The sequence below is a fragment of the Saccopteryx leptura genome, chromosome 3, assembly GCF_036850995.1.
Source record: "Saccopteryx leptura isolate mSacLep1 chromosome 3, mSacLep1_pri_phased_curated, whole genome shotgun sequence".
Lineage (NCBI taxonomy): Eukaryota > Metazoa > Chordata > Mammalia > Chiroptera > Emballonuridae > Saccopteryx > Saccopteryx leptura.
The window spans coordinates 97908590-97931343 of NC_089505.1; the positions used below are offsets into that span (position 1 = coordinate 97908590).

The 22754-nt window shown below is 38.8% G+C and overlaps 1 protein-coding gene across 21 annotated transcripts in view; it reads right to left on the reverse strand.

Annotated features, from left to right (window-relative positions):
• Positions 1 to 870: 870 nt before the first annotated feature.
• Positions 871 to 22754, reverse strand: part of EIF4G3 (eukaryotic translation initiation factor 4 gamma 3) — a 343178-nt gene continuing 321294 nt past the window's right edge. For all 21 annotated transcript variants that reach the window (XM_066375310.1, XM_066375307.1, XM_066375323.1 and 18 more), the window contains 7 exons: positions 18664 to 18789; positions 17477 to 17558; positions 15055 to 15153; positions 11201 to 11347; positions 6769 to 6853; positions 4807 to 4953; positions 871 to 1409 (listed from right to left, as the gene is read on the reverse strand). In XM_066375310.1, the coding sequence (XP_066231407.1) occupies positions 1228 to 1409; positions 4807 to 4953; positions 6769 to 6853; positions 11201 to 11347; positions 15055 to 15153; positions 17477 to 17558; positions 18664 to 18789 (868 nt within the window). In that variant the 3' untranslated portion in view covers positions 871 to 1227. The remainder of the gene's footprint in view (positions 1410 to 4806; positions 4954 to 6768; positions 6854 to 11200; positions 11348 to 15054; positions 15154 to 17476; positions 17559 to 18663; positions 18790 to 22754) is intronic.

Sequence of the window (22754 nt, forward strand, 5' to 3'; positions counted from 1 at the left end):
TAGAAGACATCTTTGGAGGCAACTGATGACTTAAAAATCAGCAGTGGTAGTCTCAAAGTGAGTTAGTGTCCCTAGTCATAATACATACAGTGGAACAATTAGTTATTTAAAAAATTGCCCTTCGGTTTTCTCCCACACTGAAGGTATTTCTAGTTGGCATTGGAAAGAAGCTTCCCTAGACTTGCAGAGGGGCTCTCTCACCCAAGGTCAAGTGCTGTCCTTACCCAAAGGTAGCTTGCATTTCCCAACTGTAGACACACACACACACTCTCTCTCACTCTCTCTCCACACCCTCCCTGCTCCCAGGAGTGATTTGGATTAGACGATAAACAGAACCTCTCAGAAATGGGCACACAATGCAGCAGCTGTCAAAAGGAGAGTCACTTTCTTTTAAACTTGCAATGTTTGTCTTTATTTTGTTCTTTATATTTTGAAAGTGAAAAGAAATAGTATTGAGTCAATTTCTTTTTGTTTTTTAAATATTTGTTCTATGTATTTACAAGCCTTATAGTTGCTCTAAAGATTTCAAAAGTATTAAGAGTACTTTTCCAAGGGTAGCACTTTTTTTTTTTTCAACAATTCTTGGAGTTCTCTGGTCCACAGCATTTCCTTCTGTTCCAAGGTTATGTATGTTTTGATTACTAGTGTGATTTTTTTTAATTTTCTGAAGCAAGCTGAGAGGCAGGCAGAAAGATTTGATGCCAAAAAAAAAAAAATCTTTCTTACCTTATTCACCCCAAACCTTCTTAAATCTGGACTAACTACTATGTTAAAACAAACGTGAGGTGCATCTGAAGGGGAGGGAAATTTATTTCTCTGCTTTTCTATTATACAAGTTGTTTACAGAAACTGCAAATTAAAAAATTACACTGGCTTTTGCAGTCCTTAAAATAAATTAAAAGTTCTCAACTTTTTTTTTTGCTAAACAGATGTGTTTTTTAAAGTATGAGTCCTCGTTTAAAAAGAAAAGATTATAACAGAAAATATTTTCTATAAATAATACATGTATTTTGGTTTTAGTGCTCCCGCCCTCAAGTTGAAGTTTACTTTTTTCCAGTACCTTTTTCCTCCATGATCACCTTTTTTCTCTTTCCCCTCTCCCACTCGTGCACACGTGGGGGTTTCTGCGAGAATTGGCCTTGCTGCACTGTGATTGGCGAAGACGTGAAACTTTTTAAAAAAATACTTAAATTGTTTCCTTTGTTTCTTTTTTGTGTATTTGAAGTTTCAGTTATCCTCAGACTCCTCTTCTGCTTCCCGAAGCCACGTGAAAAATGCCGTGACAGATTTCAGGGCCACGCCCTTCCCGTTCTGCTCAGCTGGGTCCTTGCTGCTTTCCCATTTGTAGAAGGCATCCTCGGAGATGACCTCTTCGTCATACAGGCAGTCAAAAAACATCCGTAGCAAATCTGGAAGAAAGTGCAAATAAACGTTCAGTTTTGGGGGCACTGTGGTTGTGAAGGAAAGGTGGTATTTCTAAGCAGTGAATGAATGCAAATTAATTCACCGGAGAAGAGCATCCATGACAATTCATTATACTCCCTCTTGATAGTATAATAGCCAAACAACTTGTCTAAAGAACAGGAAAAGAAGATTTAAGCAGCTGAAATGATTTCTTATTCTTGTTATTATCAAATTGAAATATTTTCTGATATTGCCAAGTTTAATATTTTAGTTGTCAACCTAAACACTTCAAAAATATATAACATATATTTTTTATTTTATACATTTCTCTATTGTTTGAAATTTTACAATGAAATTATTATTTTTACAAATTTTGGGAGGAAAAGGCAGGGTGTACTTTCTCCTTTTCTAATAATATTTTCACAATAAAAAGCAGTAATTTATATGGAAAACGGGTAAAAAAAATACCTTATCTGGATTTTATCTAGTGAAATGAGTCAATTGTTGTTTCAATGCTCAGATGATCTGGGCAATTTTAATTCTTCTGCTCTCACAATGAACACTTAGTTTATATTATTGCTAAAAAGAAAAAAGTTGGTTAGGATATAAAACCCCATGGAGGATTTTATATATTCTTTAAAAAAAAAATCCTTCATTATGGCCTGACCAGTGGTGGCACAGTGGATATAGACCTGGGACACTGAGGGCTCTGGTTTGAAACCCCAAGGTCGCCGGCTTGAGCAGAGGCTTATCAGCGTAAGCACAGGATCATCTACATGTCCCAATGCTGCCAGCTCAAGCCCAAAGGTTGTTGGCTTGAGCCCAAGGTCACTGGATTAAGCAAGGGGTCAGTGGTTTGGCTTCAGCTCCCCAATCAAGGCACATATGAGAAGCAATCAATGAACAAATGAAGTGAAGCAACTATGAGTCAATGCTTCTTGTGTTTCTCCCTTCCCATCCCCACCTTCCTGTCTCTCTCTTAAAAAAGAATTCCTTCATTATGGGTTCTTAAAATTCATGTAAAGTCAGCTTGTTGGTCATATTAATGGAGGGAGGTAGTGGAATAAACAATAATTGCTAATAAATATTAGGTTTAGAATGAGTTTTATTAAAATTTTTCTTTAGCCTCACCAGGCAGTGGCACAGTGGATAGAGAGTCAGCCTGAGATGCAGAGGACCCAGGTTCGAAACCCCGAGGCTGTCGGCTTGAGCGCGGGCTCATATGGCTTGAGTATGAGATCACAGACATGACCCCATGGTCACTGGCTTGAAGCCCAAGGTCGCTGGCTTGAGCAACCAGTAACTGGCTTGGCTGGAGCTTCCCGGTCAAGGCACATATGAGAAAGCAATCAATGAACAAACTAAGGTGCCTCAGTGAAGAACTGATGCGTCTCATCTCCTTTTCTGTCTGTCTGACTCGATCTATCCCTCTCTCTAAAAAAAAATTTCTTTAGTTTTCAACCTAATACTGAAGTCACTTCACTCTCTAAACCCCAGTTCATCTATGGGAAAATGGAAGCAAGTGGCCGTGAATTTTGGTGGTAAGTCTAAAATTAAACAACTCTCCAGGGATTACTGAAGTTGTTAATTATGTAAGATTTGACTGATTGAACACACGGCATCAATTTCATCCAACTACTTAACCATCTCTTGAAAGTTAGTGCTCGTATCCTGTAAGAACAGAAAAAGGAAGCCATAATGTTAAACAACCTTTCAAAGGCCTGGAGAGAGAGAAAACAGATTAATTTTTATTCAGACTTAGAATAAGTCTTCAATATTTATCTCCTAAAGCAGTGACTTTCAAACTTTCAACTTCATGGCACACATAAACTGATTTCTAAAATTCTGTGGCACACCAAAAAAACAAACAAACAAACAAAAAAACTGTATTTTTTGCAATCTGATAAAAGAAAAAAGTATAACTTTGATTCACACTAAATGGCTCTTGTTATATTTTTTTTATTTGACAATCTAAGGAAAAAGAAATCATTGTCCCTGACTAGATAGATATTGCATGTTTTAAAAATTCTTGCGGTGTACCAGCTGAAAATTGCTGTCATACAGGGATTCATTAGTACTAGCAGAGAAGGAAAATTTTCAAAAGTTAAAACCTAAGGAAGTACCAAAGAATATTTCAGTGCTGTCTCTAAAATAGCCATGTAGTATCTATTTCATAAGTTTCAACTGAATTTTCAAGATTTAATACAATTAGGTTAATTTACCAGTATCACCAAGACTTAGGTGTCAAGTTACCTTATTTGTCTGATTAGTTAGAATTAATCATAACCCTTAACTGAAAACTAGCCTAAAAATGCCTTAATTTCTTTGTTGGGTGCCTGAGGGTTCTGAAGAGTATCATTCTCTTTCATTATTAAGACCTGTGTCAAAAAAAAAGTGAAAAATTATATACTACCATGATGCCCTAGACCTGCATTGTCCAATAGGATAGCCACTAACCACAATGGCTATTTACATTTTTTTAATTTAAATTTTTTTAGTGTGAGAAAGAGAGAGATAAGCATCAATTCGTAGTTATATCACTTTAGTTGTTTACTCATTGTTTCTCATATGCGACTTAATGGGGGTTGGGGGGTGGCTCAAGCCGGATGAGCCCATACTCAAGCTGGTGACATCGGGGTTTTGAACCTGGGACCTCTCAGCATCCTAGGTTGACGATCCACTGCGCCACCACCAGTTAGTTACACATTGGCTATTTACATTTAAATAAAATTTAAAATTTAGTTCTTTTAGTTACAACAGCCACATTCAAGTGCTCAAAGAATACATACATGTGGCTCATGGCTGCCACAATGCATGGTACAGATATATTTCCATCATTGCAGAAAGTTTTATTAGCCAGCCTTCCTTAGAGCAAGGATTAAATATCTAATTTAAACTAGTTTTCTTATCATTTTCTAAAAAAGGTCACGTACATAAAAAATTTAGGTTTATTAAAGTTGTTGGTTATTTGAATTTTGTTACCAGTAATTCTTCTTCATCATCATCTTTTTTAAGTGAGAGGAGGGGAGATAGTGAGATAGACCACTGCTTGCGCCTGGACCGGGATCCACCCAGCAACAATCCCGGTTTGGGGCCCATGCTCGAATTAAGCAAGCTATCCTCAGCCCGTGTGGCTGACGCTTGAACCAATCAAGCCACTGACTGTGGAAGGGGAGGAGGAAGAAAGGGGGAGAGAAGCAGAAGACTGCTTCTCATGTGTGCCCTGACCGGGAATCAAACCCAGGATGTCCATGCACCAGACTGATGTTCTATCCACTGAGCCAACTGGCCAGGGCCAATTCTTCTATTATCCACTGTTCAAAGCCATCAAACCATCACTTAAGTCCTGGCTGGATAAATCTCACCATTATTTGGGTTAACTGTACCAAAATGTAAACTTACTGGCAGGTTGATCAAGTTTTACTATTGATGCTTGTAGTGCATAAAGTGCTTGCAGTTCCTTCTCTGTATCCGAGTCTAGGTACTTGAGTAAGATCGGCACTCTCTGCTTGATAACAGCAGTGTCCACGCGGAAGGTGGAACAGTCAGCTAGGCATGATAGAAGAACCAAGCATTACATTTAAGGAATTAACACACAGAGCTGTTTTTAGTTTCTGATTCATTAAGACACATATGATTCTATAAGAACAGAAGAAGCAAGAGGGTCCAATGCAAAGATTTTGAAATTTAAAATGTTCTGAAAGTCTTAATGGGACAGTCTTCCTGAAATAATAAAAAAACATGGAGGGGGATGTATTCTGAATGCCGGTTCCCTCGGGAGTCAAGTACCCAATTCTTTAACTTTAATCATAATGAAATAGCTACAGTGAGTGGTTTTATGACATCCCAAACTAGGAATGAAACATTAAAAAGGAAATTACAATGATAGCTCATGCAAATCTTTTCGAAAGGATTAAGAATTAGAACTATTTTATTATTTATTACAGGGAGATGAGCACTAATGTGACAGTAGTGACAGTGTATCTGCTCAAGGCCTTCTGGGGAGAAGGCCTCCACGGTGGGATGGGGCTGGGGAAAAGCATCCTCTGCCAAGAAGCATGAGGTTTTATTTTCTCTGCAACTTAGCACGAGGACACCATCTTGTTTTTAAAAGCAGCTTTTATATTTTCCAACTGTGATTTTACAGTACCAAAGTCTTATGTTTCCACAGATAGTGGAAATGATTTTAAAATTTTCAATAAAGACTTTCTCCTTCACTTATTCATTTCATAAAGAATTAACATTGAAAAAACATTCACCTGACAGAAAATCTTGCTATCTTCTAAAATGATAAAGAAAGGCTGCCAATTCTGAAGCACTTTTAAGCTGATGAATTTTATTTATCTCTTTCAGTGACAGAAATGTAGATTTTCTTTTTTTTTTTGTATTTTTCTGAAGTTGGAAACAAGGAGGCAGTCAGACAGACTCCCGCATGTGCCCAACCGGGATCCACCCGGCATGCCCATCAGGGGGCAATGCTCTGCCCATCTGGGGCGTTGCTCTGTTGCAACCAGAGCCATTCTAGCGCCTGAGGCAGAGGCCATGGAGCCATCCTCAGCGCCTGGGCCAACCTTGCTCCAATGGAGACCTGGCTGCGGGAGGGGAAGAGAGAGACAGAGAGGAAGGAGAGGGAGAAGCAGATGGGCGCTTCTCCTGTGTGCCCTGGCTGGGAATCAAACCCAGGACTCCTGCACACCAGGCAGACGCTCTACCATTGAGCCAACCTGCCAGGGCAGAAATGTAGATTTTTATCTGAGGCTAACTAGATGATCTTGATAAACATTGTTAAATATTATAGGCAGCTTAGATTAATTAGGGTTTCTACCAACCCTAATCCTAGGGTTTCTACCAACCCTAATCCTATCCATCTATGAAATTTATCAACATTCAATGAAACTGTCTTACATAAAAGTCAGCATAAAGCAGAAGAAGCAATTACTATTTTTCCTCATTTATGGATTTATATAAAATGGCTTTCCTGTTGAGGTTAGTCTTTGACTGATATTATTAGGTTAAAAATAATCAACCCGTTCATTATAACTCTTGAGTGGAAGAAGGAGGTTTTGAATGTTGGAGGTGAAAAGTAAATTCATAAATTTTAATGTGAAGTAGAAAAGTTACATGCACCGCAGTATGAAACAACCAAAGGCATGCTGGAGCTGCTCAGATCTGGGCTCCATTCAGGCAGAGCAGCTAGTCGTCCCCGAGACACGAAGGCATTGCAGACAGAAATGGCAACCATTTGCACAGAAACTGAGCTATGCAGGGCAAGTTTTACAGACAATATAAACTCAGCCCCAACATCAGTATTTGACACAGTGGGGATTTCAGAGGTTAAGCTTTGCCTTTGGAAATGTTACTTACCTATTATAATAGCTGCTTTACAAACGGCTGTCATTAAAGCTCTAAGGAATGTAGGTGAACTCATCTGGCTTTCATCTAGATTAGCCTGATATCAAAAGTAAATGGAACAGTTAAAGGTACCCTAGTACACTGGAGAAATTATTTCTCTTAACTAGGTCTCATCTGGCACTAAGGGCAGATGGGGACATATTCGACCTTCTTGCAAAAATTTATCTTCTGATTCACTGGAAAACATTTAGGCTATTGCCAGTTCTGTATGAAAACGTTCTAAGTAGCAGTATTTAGTTTTCAGGGGTGGTGTCACTGCCTGTCCTTGCTCATTCTATTACAGTGCTGTGTACCATATGCATTTGGAAGTGCAATGACTTAAAAACATTTTTCCCTCAATAAATAACCCATATTAAGATATTTACCCAAATCTATACCATTGAAAGAACTATACCACAACAACATTGTATTGTAAAGACAACTTTTCTCAGTCTTATGCAACTCTTTTTAGGTGTGCTAACACTGCTCTTCATCTTAATATTAATGTTGAATTAAAGACATCTCAAGCATTGCCTCAAACAAAACCTTTAGGTGGTGACAAAAGTGTTACTCTTTTCAAATATGGCAATATATATATATATATATATATATATAAATATATTAAGTAAATGAGCCCTGAATTTATACTTTAGTTTATTTCTCTTAAGATATTCTCTTATTATCTTCTTACTCTAAAACACTGTCCTAAACCACATGAGTAGCAAAAGGAAATGACGAACAAAAGAAAACATTCTCGAGGCAGGCATGTCAAATCCTTTCCAAAAATTTGTTTCTTATGCTTGTGAACAGAAGTAATGCTTATTTCAGCTCTTTTAAGAAATAGCACAGCACAGTATTTTCCCAAGAGGGTCTTAAAATGATTGGCCAGGAAAAAAAAAAGATGTCATTATAAACTTTTGTGTTAGAAAGTTAAGAATGTCAAAGATTTTTAGAGATGATCAATGTAATGTTTATGAATTTTAGAACTGACATAGATTAACTAGCAGCTTTCTCTTTGTTGACTAGCTAACCTCAAACATCACTTAGGAGGAACTGGCAGTTTCCTGAGAGCAGAATGAAGAGTGTGAACAAGTGAGATGGCCAGTTATGCGAGTCACTGACAGAGCTGACCACGGAGGGCCGTGCTACAGTTCTGGTTTCATTGCTGCTCTGTCCCCACAGAACAGAAACATGTGGTGCCACTGCTGACAGCTAAGGTTGAGGATAGAGGGGGCAAGAGCCACACATAAAAGATTTCAAGATGATTTCTGGGTTACAATCATTTGCTGGTTTATATCTCTTTATTTTTTTATTCAGTGAGAGGAGGGGAGGCAGAGAGACTGACTCTCACATGCACCTGGACTGGGATCCACCTGGCAAGCCCACTATCAGGCAATGTGCTGCCCATCTAGGGTGTTGCTCAATTGCTCAGTAACTGAGCTCTTCTTAGTGACTGAGGCCATGGAGCCATCCTCAGCACCCGGGGCCAACTCGCTCCAATTGAGCCATGGCTGCAGGAGGAGGAGGGGGAGAGAGAGAAAGAGAGAGAGAAAGAGAGAAAGAAGGGGGAGGGGTGCAGAAGCAGATGGTCGCTTCTTCTGTGTGCCCTGACCGGGAATTGAACCCAGGACATCCATACACCAGGCTGACACTCTACTGCTGAGCAAACCAGTCAGGGCCTATATCTCTTTAAGAAATATTTTATTTAGGCTGAAGCAAAGCTGGTCTAGTCTCAGAAATTACTTCTTTAAAGTCTGAACAATTATTTTTGAAGAATAAATGAGAGAATAAAAACACATCATTCCTTTCTGGCTTAAAATACTTTACAAATAGGAGGCTAGAGCTATTTCAAGCACTGAATTATCATTTGAAATCCCCGTTAGGGTTAGATTTCAAGCAGAGTCTGAGAAAAAGAAACAAATTAGCTAAATGTAATTAGATAATAAATCCCAGTTCCAAATCATTTGACTATTTCTTCTAGTTTAAAGAAACGAACTACAGAATTCTTCTACCAAATAAAGCTGAATATTGTAATTCTAATATTCAAGAGCAGAAAAGACCTGAAGAAAAATGTCAAGAACATTACAGACTAAGCAAAGGTATTAACAAAAATGGGCAAGAACAAGAAGGAAGATGGGCCTGCTAATTGAGATGGGAGCAAAATCAGACTTACACACACTGGCTCAGACAGCAATGGATATCTCTATTTTCTGTGAACTCAGCTACTATTGTTCTTGTTTTCTTTTTTTTTTTTCATTTTTCCGAAGCTGGAAACGGGGAGGCAGTCAGACAGACTCCCGCATGCACCCGACCGGGATCCACCCGGCATGCCCACCAGGGGGCGATGTTCTGCCCCTCTGGGGCGTCGCTCTGTTGCATCCAGAGCCACTCTAGCACCTGAGGCAGAGGCCACAGAGCCATCCCCAGCGCCCGGGCCATCTTTGCTCCAATGGAGCCTCGGCTGCAGGAGGGGAAGAGAGAGAGAAGAAGGAGTGGGGGAGGGGTGGAGAAGCAGATGGGCGCTTCTCCTGTGTGCCCTGGCCGGGAATCGAACCTGGGACTCCTGCACGCCAGGCGACGCTCTACCGCTGAGCCAACCGGCCAGGGCCTGTTCTTGTTTTCTTGCTCTCTTTTTTAAAGCATCTCTAGTAGGTATAATTTACATTCAGTAAAATTTACCCTTTGTCTTCTCTTTAAGAATAATAACAAGCAGAATAATGATACATATATTTATATTAAAAAATCAAGTCCAACATGGATTAAGAGGTAAAAGTAACATCATTTTGCAATACATGTGAAAATAAAAGGCCAAATTGCTCATGATGGATGTCTAAGAAATAACATGAAGAGAATGATGTTAAATGTGTAAACAATGACCAGATTTCTAAAACAGGAAAGAAGGTGTATGATGTCAATATCACATACCAGCAAGCTTGATGTAATTCAATGCTAAATATTACAACAAACTATCACATGAGTGAGTTAAAAGTCTTAGAGAGGAAAGAGATGGTTATGCTAAGAGGACCACAAAAGAACAAGAGAAACAAGCCATGCTAAACTAACCTCTTCTTTTCTAACGTGATCAGTTATATGGTGGCTCAGATGGATACAGGTATTACTTCTCTGGACTTCAGCAAGGCATCTGACCAATGATCTAATGATAGAGATCCCCTTGTAGACCAGATGAAAAGAACTAGACAGTAGAATGGATGTGACATAGCAAACAGGTTAAGAGCTGAAAGTGTCCACGGGATGCAGCCTGGTCCCTGAAAGTATGCTGCTTTGTCCTTGGCCCTACATCTTCATATTTTACCCATAACTGGGTGAGGATATGGTTGGCATATTAGTGAAATGAAAGGAGAATACAAAGTGAAAAAGATGGCAAGCAAATTTTATGAACAAGTCAGAATATATAATGTTCTGACAGTTAAAAATGTGTCTACTTTAAGTAAATGAACACACAAACAAACCCCATTTGGGTTCAGGACCAAAATGCTTCAGTTCAGGATGGGCGAGGGTGGCTAAGCTGAGAACATGAAAGAACGGGGAGTGCATGACTGAAAGAGCAATCTGAGCTCAGTGTGGCGATGTCTGGAGAGCAGTAACCAGACGAGGGCTGGGATGTACAGACTGCAAGAAAGAATGAAAAAACCTAGAGAGGGAGGCAGAACCACAATAATAGACCTTCACAACTAGCAGAAGACAACTAGGTGAGATGCTAGATCTATCTTGTACAGACATGGGAGAAAATAGCTAAAACCCCAAATTATCAGAAGCTTCATTATTTCTCAATGCCTGGAAGTGGTTAAAGTAATAAAACCTATTAGAAGGACTATGAAAGGAGATTTATAAAGAGGGAGAGGACTCTATGGCTTTCCTTTGACTTTGATTATTATAAGAAACCATGGGAAATGTGCACCAATAAAACACACCTACATAAACAAGAATTATTATATAAAAGAATACAGTAACAGGTTAAAAACACACATGATCAAAAGACTCCACAACATAAAATAAATAAGGTCTAAAAGTTTCAGAAGGGACTGTATTAAGTCCACACTTTTCATAATAACTACATATTGCTGGTTAATTTTATCGAGGATATATTTAAAATGTAAGAACACCCAGAAATGTAAATTTTTGAATGGTAAAATGTAGGGTATATCCTATCCTAAGGAGAGACCCAGAAAAATGGCTTATGTTCCAAGTATTTTTTACTTGACCTATGAATCTTATAAAAATAGATAAATGTTAGAATTTCAAATACACATACATGTAAGAATGAAAACAAACTTCATTCAAGTTAAAAACTCCCATGAAGTGACAGAGTAACTACGTGAATTAAGGACATTCCTAAGGAACTTGTCTTGTAAAGCTATAAGGGAAAGTGACGTAGTCGTTATACCTCTACCCAGTCAAAGATCTGTTCATCATTTGCTTTGTCCTCAATAATGAGTTTTTCGAGTCGGTTATATAGCTCTTCAGCAGAGAGTTCTTTCTTTGAAAGTGCTTCAGAGGAACAGGAACTGTCAGACTCTATAAAGTCCAACTTCTGAAACATAAAATGTTAAACACAGTAATATAATTCACCATTGCCACTCTGAGAGGAGAGTAGTCATGTGCTATAGCTTCCACTTTACATGGGGGATCAATATGATTAGCAGAAACCATTTTCTATTTATAGATCTGAAAGATGATCTCACATCACAGTCCTGAATACTCCTCCAACTTTTTATACTGTATTTCTGATTCTACTCGCAAACAAACAAACCCCCTAGAATTACCTCCAGGGTATGCTTACCTCCAGATCATCTGGGCTTCAGTCCTGCTCTCAGCTGTGACACAGCTCTAAAGCAGGGCAGGGGTACTACTAGCTAGGGCACAATTTGACTCCTCAACTGCAGCATATGACTTAATATCAGTATCAACGTACAGCAGCTGTCAAAACTCTTGGGTTTTGGTTCTGTTAAGTCCTTCAAATACCTCCTGACCATTCTGAATCCAAGTGAGAACTGATGATGTAATTGTTTAACTCTTATATAGGTAGTTAAAAAAAATCAATAATCAAAATTATTGGCTATTTCCAAGGGCATAAGACATTAAGGTATATAGGCATGTTTTGCTTTATGAAGTTTTACTATGCAAAAAGGATAAAGATTAAAATACAGATATTATTATTTTTGTGTGTGTATGACAGAGACAGAGAGAAGGACAGAAAGGGACAGACAGGAAGGGAGAGAGATGAGAAGCATCAATTCTTCGTTGTGGCTCCTTAGTCTCCTTAGTTGTTCATTGACTGCTTTCTCATATGTGCCTTGATGGGGGGGCGGGTGGCTACAGCAGAGTGAGTGACCCCTTGCTCAAGCCAGCAACCTTGGGCTTCAAGCCAGCGACCTTCGGGCTCAAGTCAGCGACCATGGGGTTATGTCTATGATCCCACGCTCACATCAGCGACCCCGCTCTCAAGCTGGGGAACCCACACTCAAGCCAGCAACCTCGGGGTTTCGAACCTGGGTCTTCTGCATCCCAGTCCGACACTCTATCCACTGCATCACAGCCTGGTCAGGCAAAAATACCGATTATTAACATAAGTTTTCTCTAATACTTTCAAAGACTGACATATTCCTATACCCTCCTTGGATCCACAAAAAACAAAAACACCTTGAAATCTGTGAAAAAAATTATTTTCATCCTATCATTTTAATTGTCTTTGCCAAATACGTAGCACTTTTAAATTTCTAAATAATATTTTCCTACAAAGATTCAGAAACATGATTAAGTACTGCAATTTCTCATATTCTATTTTGATAAACTAAATACCCCACCCCGATACTTCAATATACACACAAAAGAACAAGATGATGAATATAAGTTCTTTTAAGAAGAGGTGATCAAGACTGTTCATAACCTTGAAACACTCTCCAAATTTATTCTAACACTCTGAAGTATTAGAACACTTATAAAGAACACCTACTTAACCAACCCCAAACCTCAAGAAATAATTTAAGGTCTGAGAGCAATTCACAACAATAAAACCAAACATGAAATATAGTGCTCATTAATAAAATATGACATAAAACTTGCAAATGAAAGCCTTGAAACTCTTAAAAGGAATCAGTGGTGAATTATAAAATTCTTATTGGTCACTGAAGAGAAACATTTCTTTCTTTGAACTGAAGAGAAACATTTGTTTCTTGTATTTCTTGTGTAAGTTAACTGATTTCCTGATTCTAGAAGGCTGGGCTTCAAATTTGTGAATTAGTTCACCATTACCTTTCGCAGAATGTACTAGTGTTCCTAGGAAAAAGGGCATTAAAGTATTCTAGAAGAAAGTTAAAAGTCAGGATATGGAAGGCCAAGTTTTCTGGAGTCTCATTTTTTCTGCCTTTTAAACATTTTAATTAATAACAACATCCCTAATTTACTGAGTATTTCTCTGTGCTCAGTGTTTCAAAACATTATCTCATTATTCCTCATAAAAATTCTACAATGTAGGAATTATTAGCATTTTATAGGCAAGGAATCTGAAGCTTAGAGAAATCAAGTAATTTTCTAAAAGTGACATTGAGTGGTAAAAAACTAGAATCTGAATCGAGGTTTATCTGACTTCAAATCAGGGTCCCATGTTTTCATTTCTCTTGGATATATACCTACAAGTGGTCACATAAAAATTATATGAGAAACCACTTCATGTTATTTTCATAAATTGTATCTTTATACTGACTGCCCTTTAACACAAATTTATAATTATTTTATGATTTTGCCCTTTAAATAATATAGGAAAGAAAAAAAAGAGCAACAAACCAAAAATATAACAATACTTTTCTATTTATTCTGTAGTTACTTTTACCAGTGATCTTGATTTTTTTATATGGCTTTGAGTTACTCTCTAATGTCCTCTTTTTAAGCCTGAAGAACTATAGCATTTCTTGCAGGACAGGTCTACTGGTGAAAAACTCAGTATTTAAATTTGAGAATTTCTTTCTGTTTTAAAGAAAATTTGCTGGATACAGCATTTTTTTTGGTTGACAATTTTCAAATTATAGCATTTAAATATATCATCCCAGTGTCTTCTGACCTCCACAGGTTCTGATGAGAAACTGTTAATCTTATTGAAGATTCTTTCAATATGACCAGTCTCCTTTCTTGCTGCTTCAAAGAATTTTTTATTTTTTACTTTGTTTCATTATACTATGTATCTTGAAGTGAATCTCTTTAGAGTTTACCCTTGTTGGTGCTCACTGAATTCCTGGATGTGTAGATTCTTTTTTATTTTATTTTTTTAAAATTTTTTTGTGACAGAGACAGAGAGACAGAGAGAGGGACAGATAGGGGCAGACAGACAGGAAGGGAGAGAGATGAGAAACATCAATTCTTCATTGCGGCTCCTTAGATGTTCATTGATTGCTTTCTCATATGTGCCTTGACCGGGAGGCTACAGCAGACCAAGTAACCCCTTGCTTGAGCCGGCGACCATGGGCTCAAGCTGGTGAGCCTTGCTCAAACCAGATGAGCCCACGCTCAAGCTGCTACCTTGGGCTCTTGAACCTGGGTCCTCCGTGTCCCAGTCCGATGCTCTATCCCACTGCGCCACTGCCTGGTCAGGCTCCACAATTCTTTGTTTAGCACTGGACTATATTGACCATTGGGTCTTTTGCCTTATTGTGGATTTCCAGATTCAGTTACCACAACAGTAGTTCTGGCTATAAGACTGTCTACTTGCTTGCACTTATTTACCTATGGTATTTATGGTTTTGTGCTGTAAGTCTATCTTCCATCCTCTACCCTGTAAAAGGGCATTTTAGCAACTGTCACCTGAAGAAATAACTTCTAGTTGTCTCTATCTGCTTTCAAACCCAGATAACCTGCAGCTTTAGCTCTGATACCCTGCTTTATTTATCAGTTTCATTTCTGGTTCATGGAGATACATAGCTTGTTTTCTAAGTGTGACTAAATCTTTTAAATTTTATTTTATTTTTTTATCTATAGTTCATAAATGCATAGTTGAAATAGATTTAAAGTGACATCTTGACCATGACTCCTATTTTGGTCTAATTTTAATGACTAGAATATTAATGAAATTATCCTCTGTAAAGTAGACCTACTATGGTTGGCCCTGAACAACATGGGGTTAAGGGTGCCAATCATGTGTGCAATAAAAAAATTTGTGTATGAATTAAATTGGTCTTCCACATACACATACTCCCAACTGTGGACTGAAAACATGTACAGGGAGGCATGAGTCTCATCCTTGTTTACCTGCTCCAAGAGAAAATTATGTACATCTTCCCCTTCTGGTAAGAAGTCCGTCCAGCTGAGGTCAGCCTCCCTCCACAAAGCTCCCACTTTCTTATGGCTCTGAAACAGAGATAAGTTGAAATCCAAGTAGTTTTACATTGGCAGGAGAAAAAAATAAGAGTGCACAGCTGCTAAGACTGAAAATTCAAAACTTTTCCTTAGGACTCTTAGCATTGAAACTGAGATATCTGAATGTACGTAAATATAATAGTGAATGACTGAAGTACCTTAAAGGTTAATAATTTCATTTACTAATCTGAGGCTCTGCAAGCTGGTTCTTGGAATTTATGAGTATAATCACATAAAAAGAGACCAGTGCATAGAATTTATAAGTTCAACACTGTACCTTTTCCTAGACAGTGGTATATGCACCTGCTATTAAAGCCATACAACAAGCCCCATTGGTATTCCTCTTCATAGCAGGTCATCACAATTATGCTGCCCAATATGAGAATGGCTAAGAAAGCTGTTGCTACCGAATCAGGTATGAGAAGTATTTCAGGGGTAAAACCATGGGTTGAACCCAAGAAATAGAGAAGAGCTGCTGTCAGCTGGAAAACTGATGAGGAGATGCAAGTCCACTGCCTGAATAATGGAAAACTATCCAGGCTTTGAAGCTGCAGCTGCAATCTGCAGAACAGGTAGTAATATTTCACAGAGTAACAGGCCCAAGGCATGGCTGGTAACTTGGCAGAGCCAGGATTTAAACTCAGGCTGTCCAATGGCAGAGTTTATGCTCTATCAGAATTTCATTTTAGTTTTTACAAATAAAAGTTAACAAAAATTTGAGTTAAGTAAGGACTAAAGTTAAGGTAGATCTGCAAATTAGGGTTCAATAAAAACTTTAGTGAAAGCAAGCAGAGAGTATTATTCACAGATAGAAAATCAAGTAGATGCCTGGCTGGCTGGCTCAGCAGTAGAGCATCGGGCTGGCATGTGGAAGTCCCAGGTTTGATTCCTGATCAGGGCACACAGGAGAAGTGACCATCTATTTCTCCACCCCACCCTCTCCTCCTTCTCTCTTTCTTCTCCTCCTACAGCCATGGCTCAAATGAGCAAGTTGGCCCCGGGCACTGAGGATGGCTCAGATAAGAGTTTGGTTGCTGAGCAATGCAGCAATAACCCAGATGGGCAGGGCACCACCACCTAGTGGGCTTGCCGGGTGGATCCTGGTAGGGACAAATGCGGGAGTCTGTCTCTCTGCCCTCACTCTTCACTTGATAAGAAAAAAACAAAAAATCAAATAGAACTAGAGTCTAGGCTAGTTAGTATACCTGTTTATGACTAACTATTACACATAAGTAATACAGAAGAACTTCTGTAAATTTCTAGGGAGAAATAAAATGAATTTTTTTATCAATGCCTATAAAATAATGAAATCTATCATCTCAATACTTCTGGGTTTGGTTTGAGTAAGTGAGAAATCACTCCAGAATTGTCATGAGTTCTATTTCATTTTGACATCTATCAACCGGGTGTTGCACCATCTTTGTGAAGCTATTTCCCAAATCAAACCTCTTAGACCACTAATGCAGCACTGACACTCTCTTTTGAAACTATTGGTTTAGACTTATCTGTTTCCTTCTCCAGTTTATACATTCTTTGAAGGTTTAGTTGTCTTTGTAGACAGACATCCTAGCATAGAGCTTTGCAGAGAATTATAAAGTATTTATTATTTTTATTTATTCCTTTTTTGGTTTCTTTTTTTATAGAACAGTCTCTTTAATTTTTTTAAAATTCACTTTAGAGAGGTGGGGGGAGAGAGAGAGAGGTCAGGAAGAAGAGCAGGAAGCAGCAACTCTCATATGTCTTGACCAGGCAAGCCCAGGGTTTTGAACCGGCGACCTCAGTATTCCAGGTCGATGCTTTATCCACTGTGCCACCACGTCAGGCGGAGTAGTTATTAAACTAAAATAAATTTAGCTCTAACACAGAAATTCACTATCCTGCAGAATCATTTTTACCACCTATTTCTAATCAGATTACCTAGCTCATGATCCAAAAATAACAAAACTCATTTTATGAGTCTTGTCTTTCTCTAAAAGCAGAGGAGTTTTCATTGAAATCAATTTAAAAATATAAATAATGCAGCCATTTTGTTTCAAGAGAAGACAAAATCACTAGCCACAAATAAAATATGTCATGAAATTCTTCAGAATTGTATCAGATCTAGTTGAGATGAGGTAATTCTTTTCCAAGTTACTAGTAAACAGAAGGACAAGTACAACCCAAGAAGAAACTAGACTGAAACAGACCTCTTCTTTTTCAAGTAATAAAAGGAAACAGAATTACCTGCACAGTGATATCTAAGCCATTTACATATAATCAAAATCACTGACATTCCTAATATGCAGCTGAGTCTGGCACTCCGTTTAACACTCACCATTTGTTTGCATAGAAGGTGCAATATTTCAGAAAGCAAGACCCCAGCTCTTCCAACAGGAAGTAAAGGTTTGCAAAATTCTCTGTAAAAGAAAGCAGTGCTTAAGCACCTCAGAACACATTCCTTGTTCTAGAGCAGTAGGCGAACTGTGTGTACTGAAAGAGCAGATGCTGGACAACGGAAAAATTCGGGCAAGCCAAACACAGTGCATACTCCAAGTAGTTTTTAGCAGAAGTACTTCAAGACTTCAGGTTCATTTTATGCTTCATGGAGAAGCTGGAAAAGGACTTTAGAATTCCTGGTTCCTGCCTTTTTCTTTAACTGATTCAATGATAAAAGTAATTGCAAGGATCAGTCTCACTTAATAATCTATTTATTTACATTGAAAAAGCTGGAAGGAGAGAATCACCTTAGGTAACAGGAAGTTGTGAAGCTTAGTTATTAAATGTTTTTAGAAAAAGGAAGGCCCCCCCATTTTTAGAATATGGATAAAACAGGGACCAATTTTTTCAGTCGAAATCAGCGTTTCCCACACTGTATTCTATAGGGTACCAATAGTCCTTTTTTATTTCCTAAAAAAAGATTCTACAGTCAATTAATTGAAGTAATGTGAATTAAACAAACCCAAATAGTTTTTACTTTTTTTGTTTTACTATAGCATTCTCATAATCTTGACTGTGCTATGATACACTTTGTGAATGTCAAAGAAAAGGGACACAACAGTGTGCAGTTTGACTGTATGAACAGTTTCTGGGAAAATACTAATCTATACAATGTGGCAATAATTTCCCACTCTTGTTTAGGAATGCCTGAGACTTCAGTTCCTTTTATAACCACCTGAGCATGTATTATGCAGGCATCACAGTCTGACAAGTTATTATATGAAAATAAAACTTCTTACAACACTGGAACAATGATAGACATAAAAGTCAGGTTAAAATTAAGTTTCCAGGAGCAATCACGACTAACCTCAATGGATCACAAGGCTATCCTATATCGATCACTTCTGAAGTAAAGATCTAATGCAATGTAGTATTTTGTATAAAAACTAGAAGGCTTAAAGAGTCACAGGTTGCATCCAAGAGTCTCCAAAGGCACTAAGGGAAGGACACTACGCTAGAAGGCCAGCTGATGAGTTTTGCATCAGTTTCACTTGATATACAACAAGAGAGACAAGATCAACTTACATGATAAGTTCTCTCATGGAGATTCCGCCTTCTTTTAACATGGGAGTCACCAGTTCAGCAAGATACAGCCAAATATGGGGAATATCAATGGCCATGTCATCTGCCAATTCCAATGTTTCTGAAAAACTAAAAAGGACCAGGAAAATAGTTTACATGCAAATATAATTCAAAAGATTGAACAGACCAAAAGTCAGTCAGTGAAGCAATACATATTAAGCACCTGTTATGTTAGGTCCTGTTCCAAGCATAAAGTAACTGGTTCTTTTTTATTTTTATTTTTTGACAGAGACAGAGAGAGAAACAGAGAGAAGGATAGATAGGGACAGACAGGAAGGAAGAGAGATGAGAAGCACCAATTTTTTGTTGCCGCACTTTAGTTGTTCATTGATTGCTTTCTCATATGTGCCTCGACTGTGGGGCTACAGCAGACCGAGTGACGCCTTCTTCAAGCCAGTGACCTTGGGCTCAAGCTGGTGACCTCGGGGTTTCGAACCTGGGTCCTCCTCATCCCAGTCTGATGCTCTATCCACTGTGCCACCGCCTGGTCAGACGTAACTGGTTCTTGCTCTCACAGAGCTTATATCAGTGTGGGGAGAGGGAGAAAAGAGCACAAAGCACACTTGCAGACCAGGCCAATACTCTGAAGAATGTGAACTATGGTACTAGGATATCCCAAAACAGATGGTGGTCAGAAATTAGTTCTGTGTAGAGGGATATTTGCAATACTTAAATGATGAAAATGAGGCAGTCATGTGAAATTCTGGGGGAACAGCTATCAATTTAATCACTTACTATAAAAAGTTCAACACAGTTGGGTATAATACTCTTTGAGTAAGCCAGAAGCAATGACTAAAAACTCAGTGCAGTACAGATCAGACACACACAGAAGAAAAGGCAAAAATCCTTGTCCTTAAGGAGCTTAGAATGCGGGAGAAAAAATGAATGGATATAAAACAATCTGACAACTTCACAAATAACATTATCATTATGACATATTACCAACTATTGTATTTTTAAAGAAAAGTCAATGGTTGCAGGTTTTTACACTATGAGATATTTTTCAATATGAAGTGAAATAAATGGGATTCAAATATAATATTTAGGAAAGTCAAATACAATTTTACTTAGGCTCAATAGCATAGCTATTCATTTAGAACTATATTAAAAAGTACAAAAAACAAAAGTAAATTTAACCATAGGAGAAATACACATAAAAAAAGGAAATACACATTATCATAAGAAAAGGCGGCCCTGGCCGGTTGGCTCAGTGGTAGAGCGTCAGCCTGGCGTGCAGGAGTCCTGGGTTTGATTCCCGGCCAGGGCACACAGGAGAAGCACCCATCTGCTTCTCCACCCCTCTCCCTCTCCTTCCTCTCTGTCTCTCTCTTCCCCTCCCGCAGCCAAGGCTCCATTGGAGCAAAGATGGCCCGGGTGCTGAGGATGGCTCTGTGGCCTCTGCCTCAGGCTCTAGAATGGCTCTGGTTGCAACAGAGTGACGCCCCAGATGGGCAGAGCATTGCCCCCTGGTGGGCGTGCCGGGTGGATCCCGGTTGGGCACATGCGAGAGTCTGTCTGACTGCCTCCCCGTTTTAAACTTCAGAAAAAAATAAAATAAAATAAAATAAAAAGAGAAAAGGGATGAATGACTGGAGGGGCCATGGGCAGGTAGTATCTGTCTTTATGCCCTTTCAGATCTCTACATATACAAAATGTGTGCTTTTTCATTGCAGTTCTAGTTCCTAGCCAGAGTGTGCTACTCTTTTATACCTACCTCAGGAGCCTACATACACATCATTAAAATTTTTCACTTAAAAAAATGTTTCACTGTAAGGTAGTCACCTTTCTGAAGGTGCCATTTAAAAACAGTTTGCAGTTCAACCACTTTTCCAACTCTGGGCTTCATGTATCCTTAATACCAACTTTCTGACCTTCGGTTTACAAACTATTTGACATTTACTTGTGATATAACAGATACTTGACTATTCTCTCATTATGTTCAGACTTTCAGCTTAGTTAATGTGTTACTAATGAACCATAATCTGGATGGACTCCAGGATATCTGGGTTAATCACCTTATACAGCCAGTTCATGTTCCATGGGTTAGTGGAATAAATTAAGCTGTTTAATGAGCCCATGAGACAATAACTGCAGCCATCCTGGTCTTCCAGCAGTATGTCTACCTGCTATTTTCATTGCATATAACTGAAAGATACACATATTTTTGCCTTGGTTTTCTACTGCTCCATTAGATCATGGGACCATTTGCAGAACATAATCACTGGTCAAATACATACTGCTGATAAAAAAACAAAACATATTTGGCTGAGCATAGAATTTCTATAAAACAAGCCTGTTAAGTGACATTTCTTTCAGGTTTATAGTTACTAAATCCTTTTGTATGATTTTAAAAGAAAAATCCTAGGCGTGTGGAAGCTCCTATACACAGTTTTCTGTGGACTACTCTACCACACAGTCTATGACAAAGCCTTGCCTAGTACACATTTTGTGCTGGCTGGATGAGTAAAATAGAGCTGTGCCACATCCTTGCTTCTTGGTATGGAGTGACCATCAAACCCACTGGACTGCCAGACCAGGCAGTGGCGCCATGGATAGAGCATCAGACTGGGATGTGGAGGACCTAGGTTTGAGACCCTGAGGTCGCAAGCTTGAGTGCAAGCTCATCTGGTTTGAGCAAGGCTCACCAGCTTGAGCCCAAGGTCGCTGGCTCGAGCAAGGGGCCACTCGATCTGCTGTAGCCCCACAGTCAAGGCACATATGAGAAAGCAATCAATGAACAACTAAGGAGCCACAACAAAGAACTGATGTTTCTCATCTCTCTCTCTTCCTGTCTGACTATCCCTATCTGTCCCTCTCTCTGATTCTTTCTGTCTCTGTCACAAAAAAACAACCCAAAAAACCCACTGGACTGCACTTTGGTAGGATCCACAGGTGGGACTTCAGGCATCCTCCCCCCACTTCAACTACTAAAGATCGACTTATATTTATTTTATATATTGGGTTCCTGCCTAAAGTTTAATTAAAGAAAGAAGTTCATGGTTGAAAGTGGGGATTTAAAAAATTCAGTAGAGGTCTGATCAGAAATATGATAAATAGACAAAATAATAGTTGGAAATAGTATTGTTAACAGCATCTTCCACAATCTGCATTAATGACAACTAAATGAAAATGGAAGAAAGAGTGAGGACATGTAAAAATCAGATTGGTCAGGAGTTATGACAAATTGTAAGAATCTAACTATAGGTAAAAGAGAGAAAGAAAAAAAGATAAAAAGCCTTTTTTTATTTTTTATTTTTATTTTTTTTCTTTCAGGGACAGAGAGAGAGTCAGAGAGAGGGATAGATAGGGACAGACAGGAATGGAGAGAGAGATGAGAAGCATCAATCATCAGTTTTTTGTTGCAATACCTTAGTTGTTCATTGATTGCTTTCTCATATGTGCCTTGACCGCGGGACTTCAGCGGACCGAGTAACCCCTTGCTCAAGCCAGCGACCTTGGGTCTAAGCTGGTGAGCTTTTTGCTTAAGCCAGATGAGCCCGCGCTCAAGCTGGCGACCTTGGGGTCTCGAACCTGGGTCCTCCACATCCCAGATCGATGCTCTATCCACTGCGCCACTGCCTGGTCAGGCGATAAAAAGCCTTTTAAAAAAAATGTTTAGTGTATAGGTGTTAGAGAGAGGGAAAAGGGAAAGAGAGAAGGAACATCAATCTGCTCCTATATGTGCCCTGACTAGGGATATCAAACCGGCAACCTCTGCGCTTTGGGACGATGCTGTAACCAACCGAGCTGTCCAGTGAAGTTATGGCAAAAGCCTTCTTATACTGCAGTGTCATTTTCAAAGAGTTACTACAACAAATACTACTTAAATGAGATTCTACCTATGTTAGCAAACAGGGTTTTCACTGTTAACCAGCACCTCTGAAATTTTGCATATAAAACTTAGCATGCATGTCTGTGTAAACTCTGAACTGTATCTTTTTACCAAGATAGAATCTCCAGAGTAGCAAGAAAAATCCCAAAAAAGTAGTCAAGGATGAAATAAAAAGTTTCCTCTCCAACACACACTTCTCAAA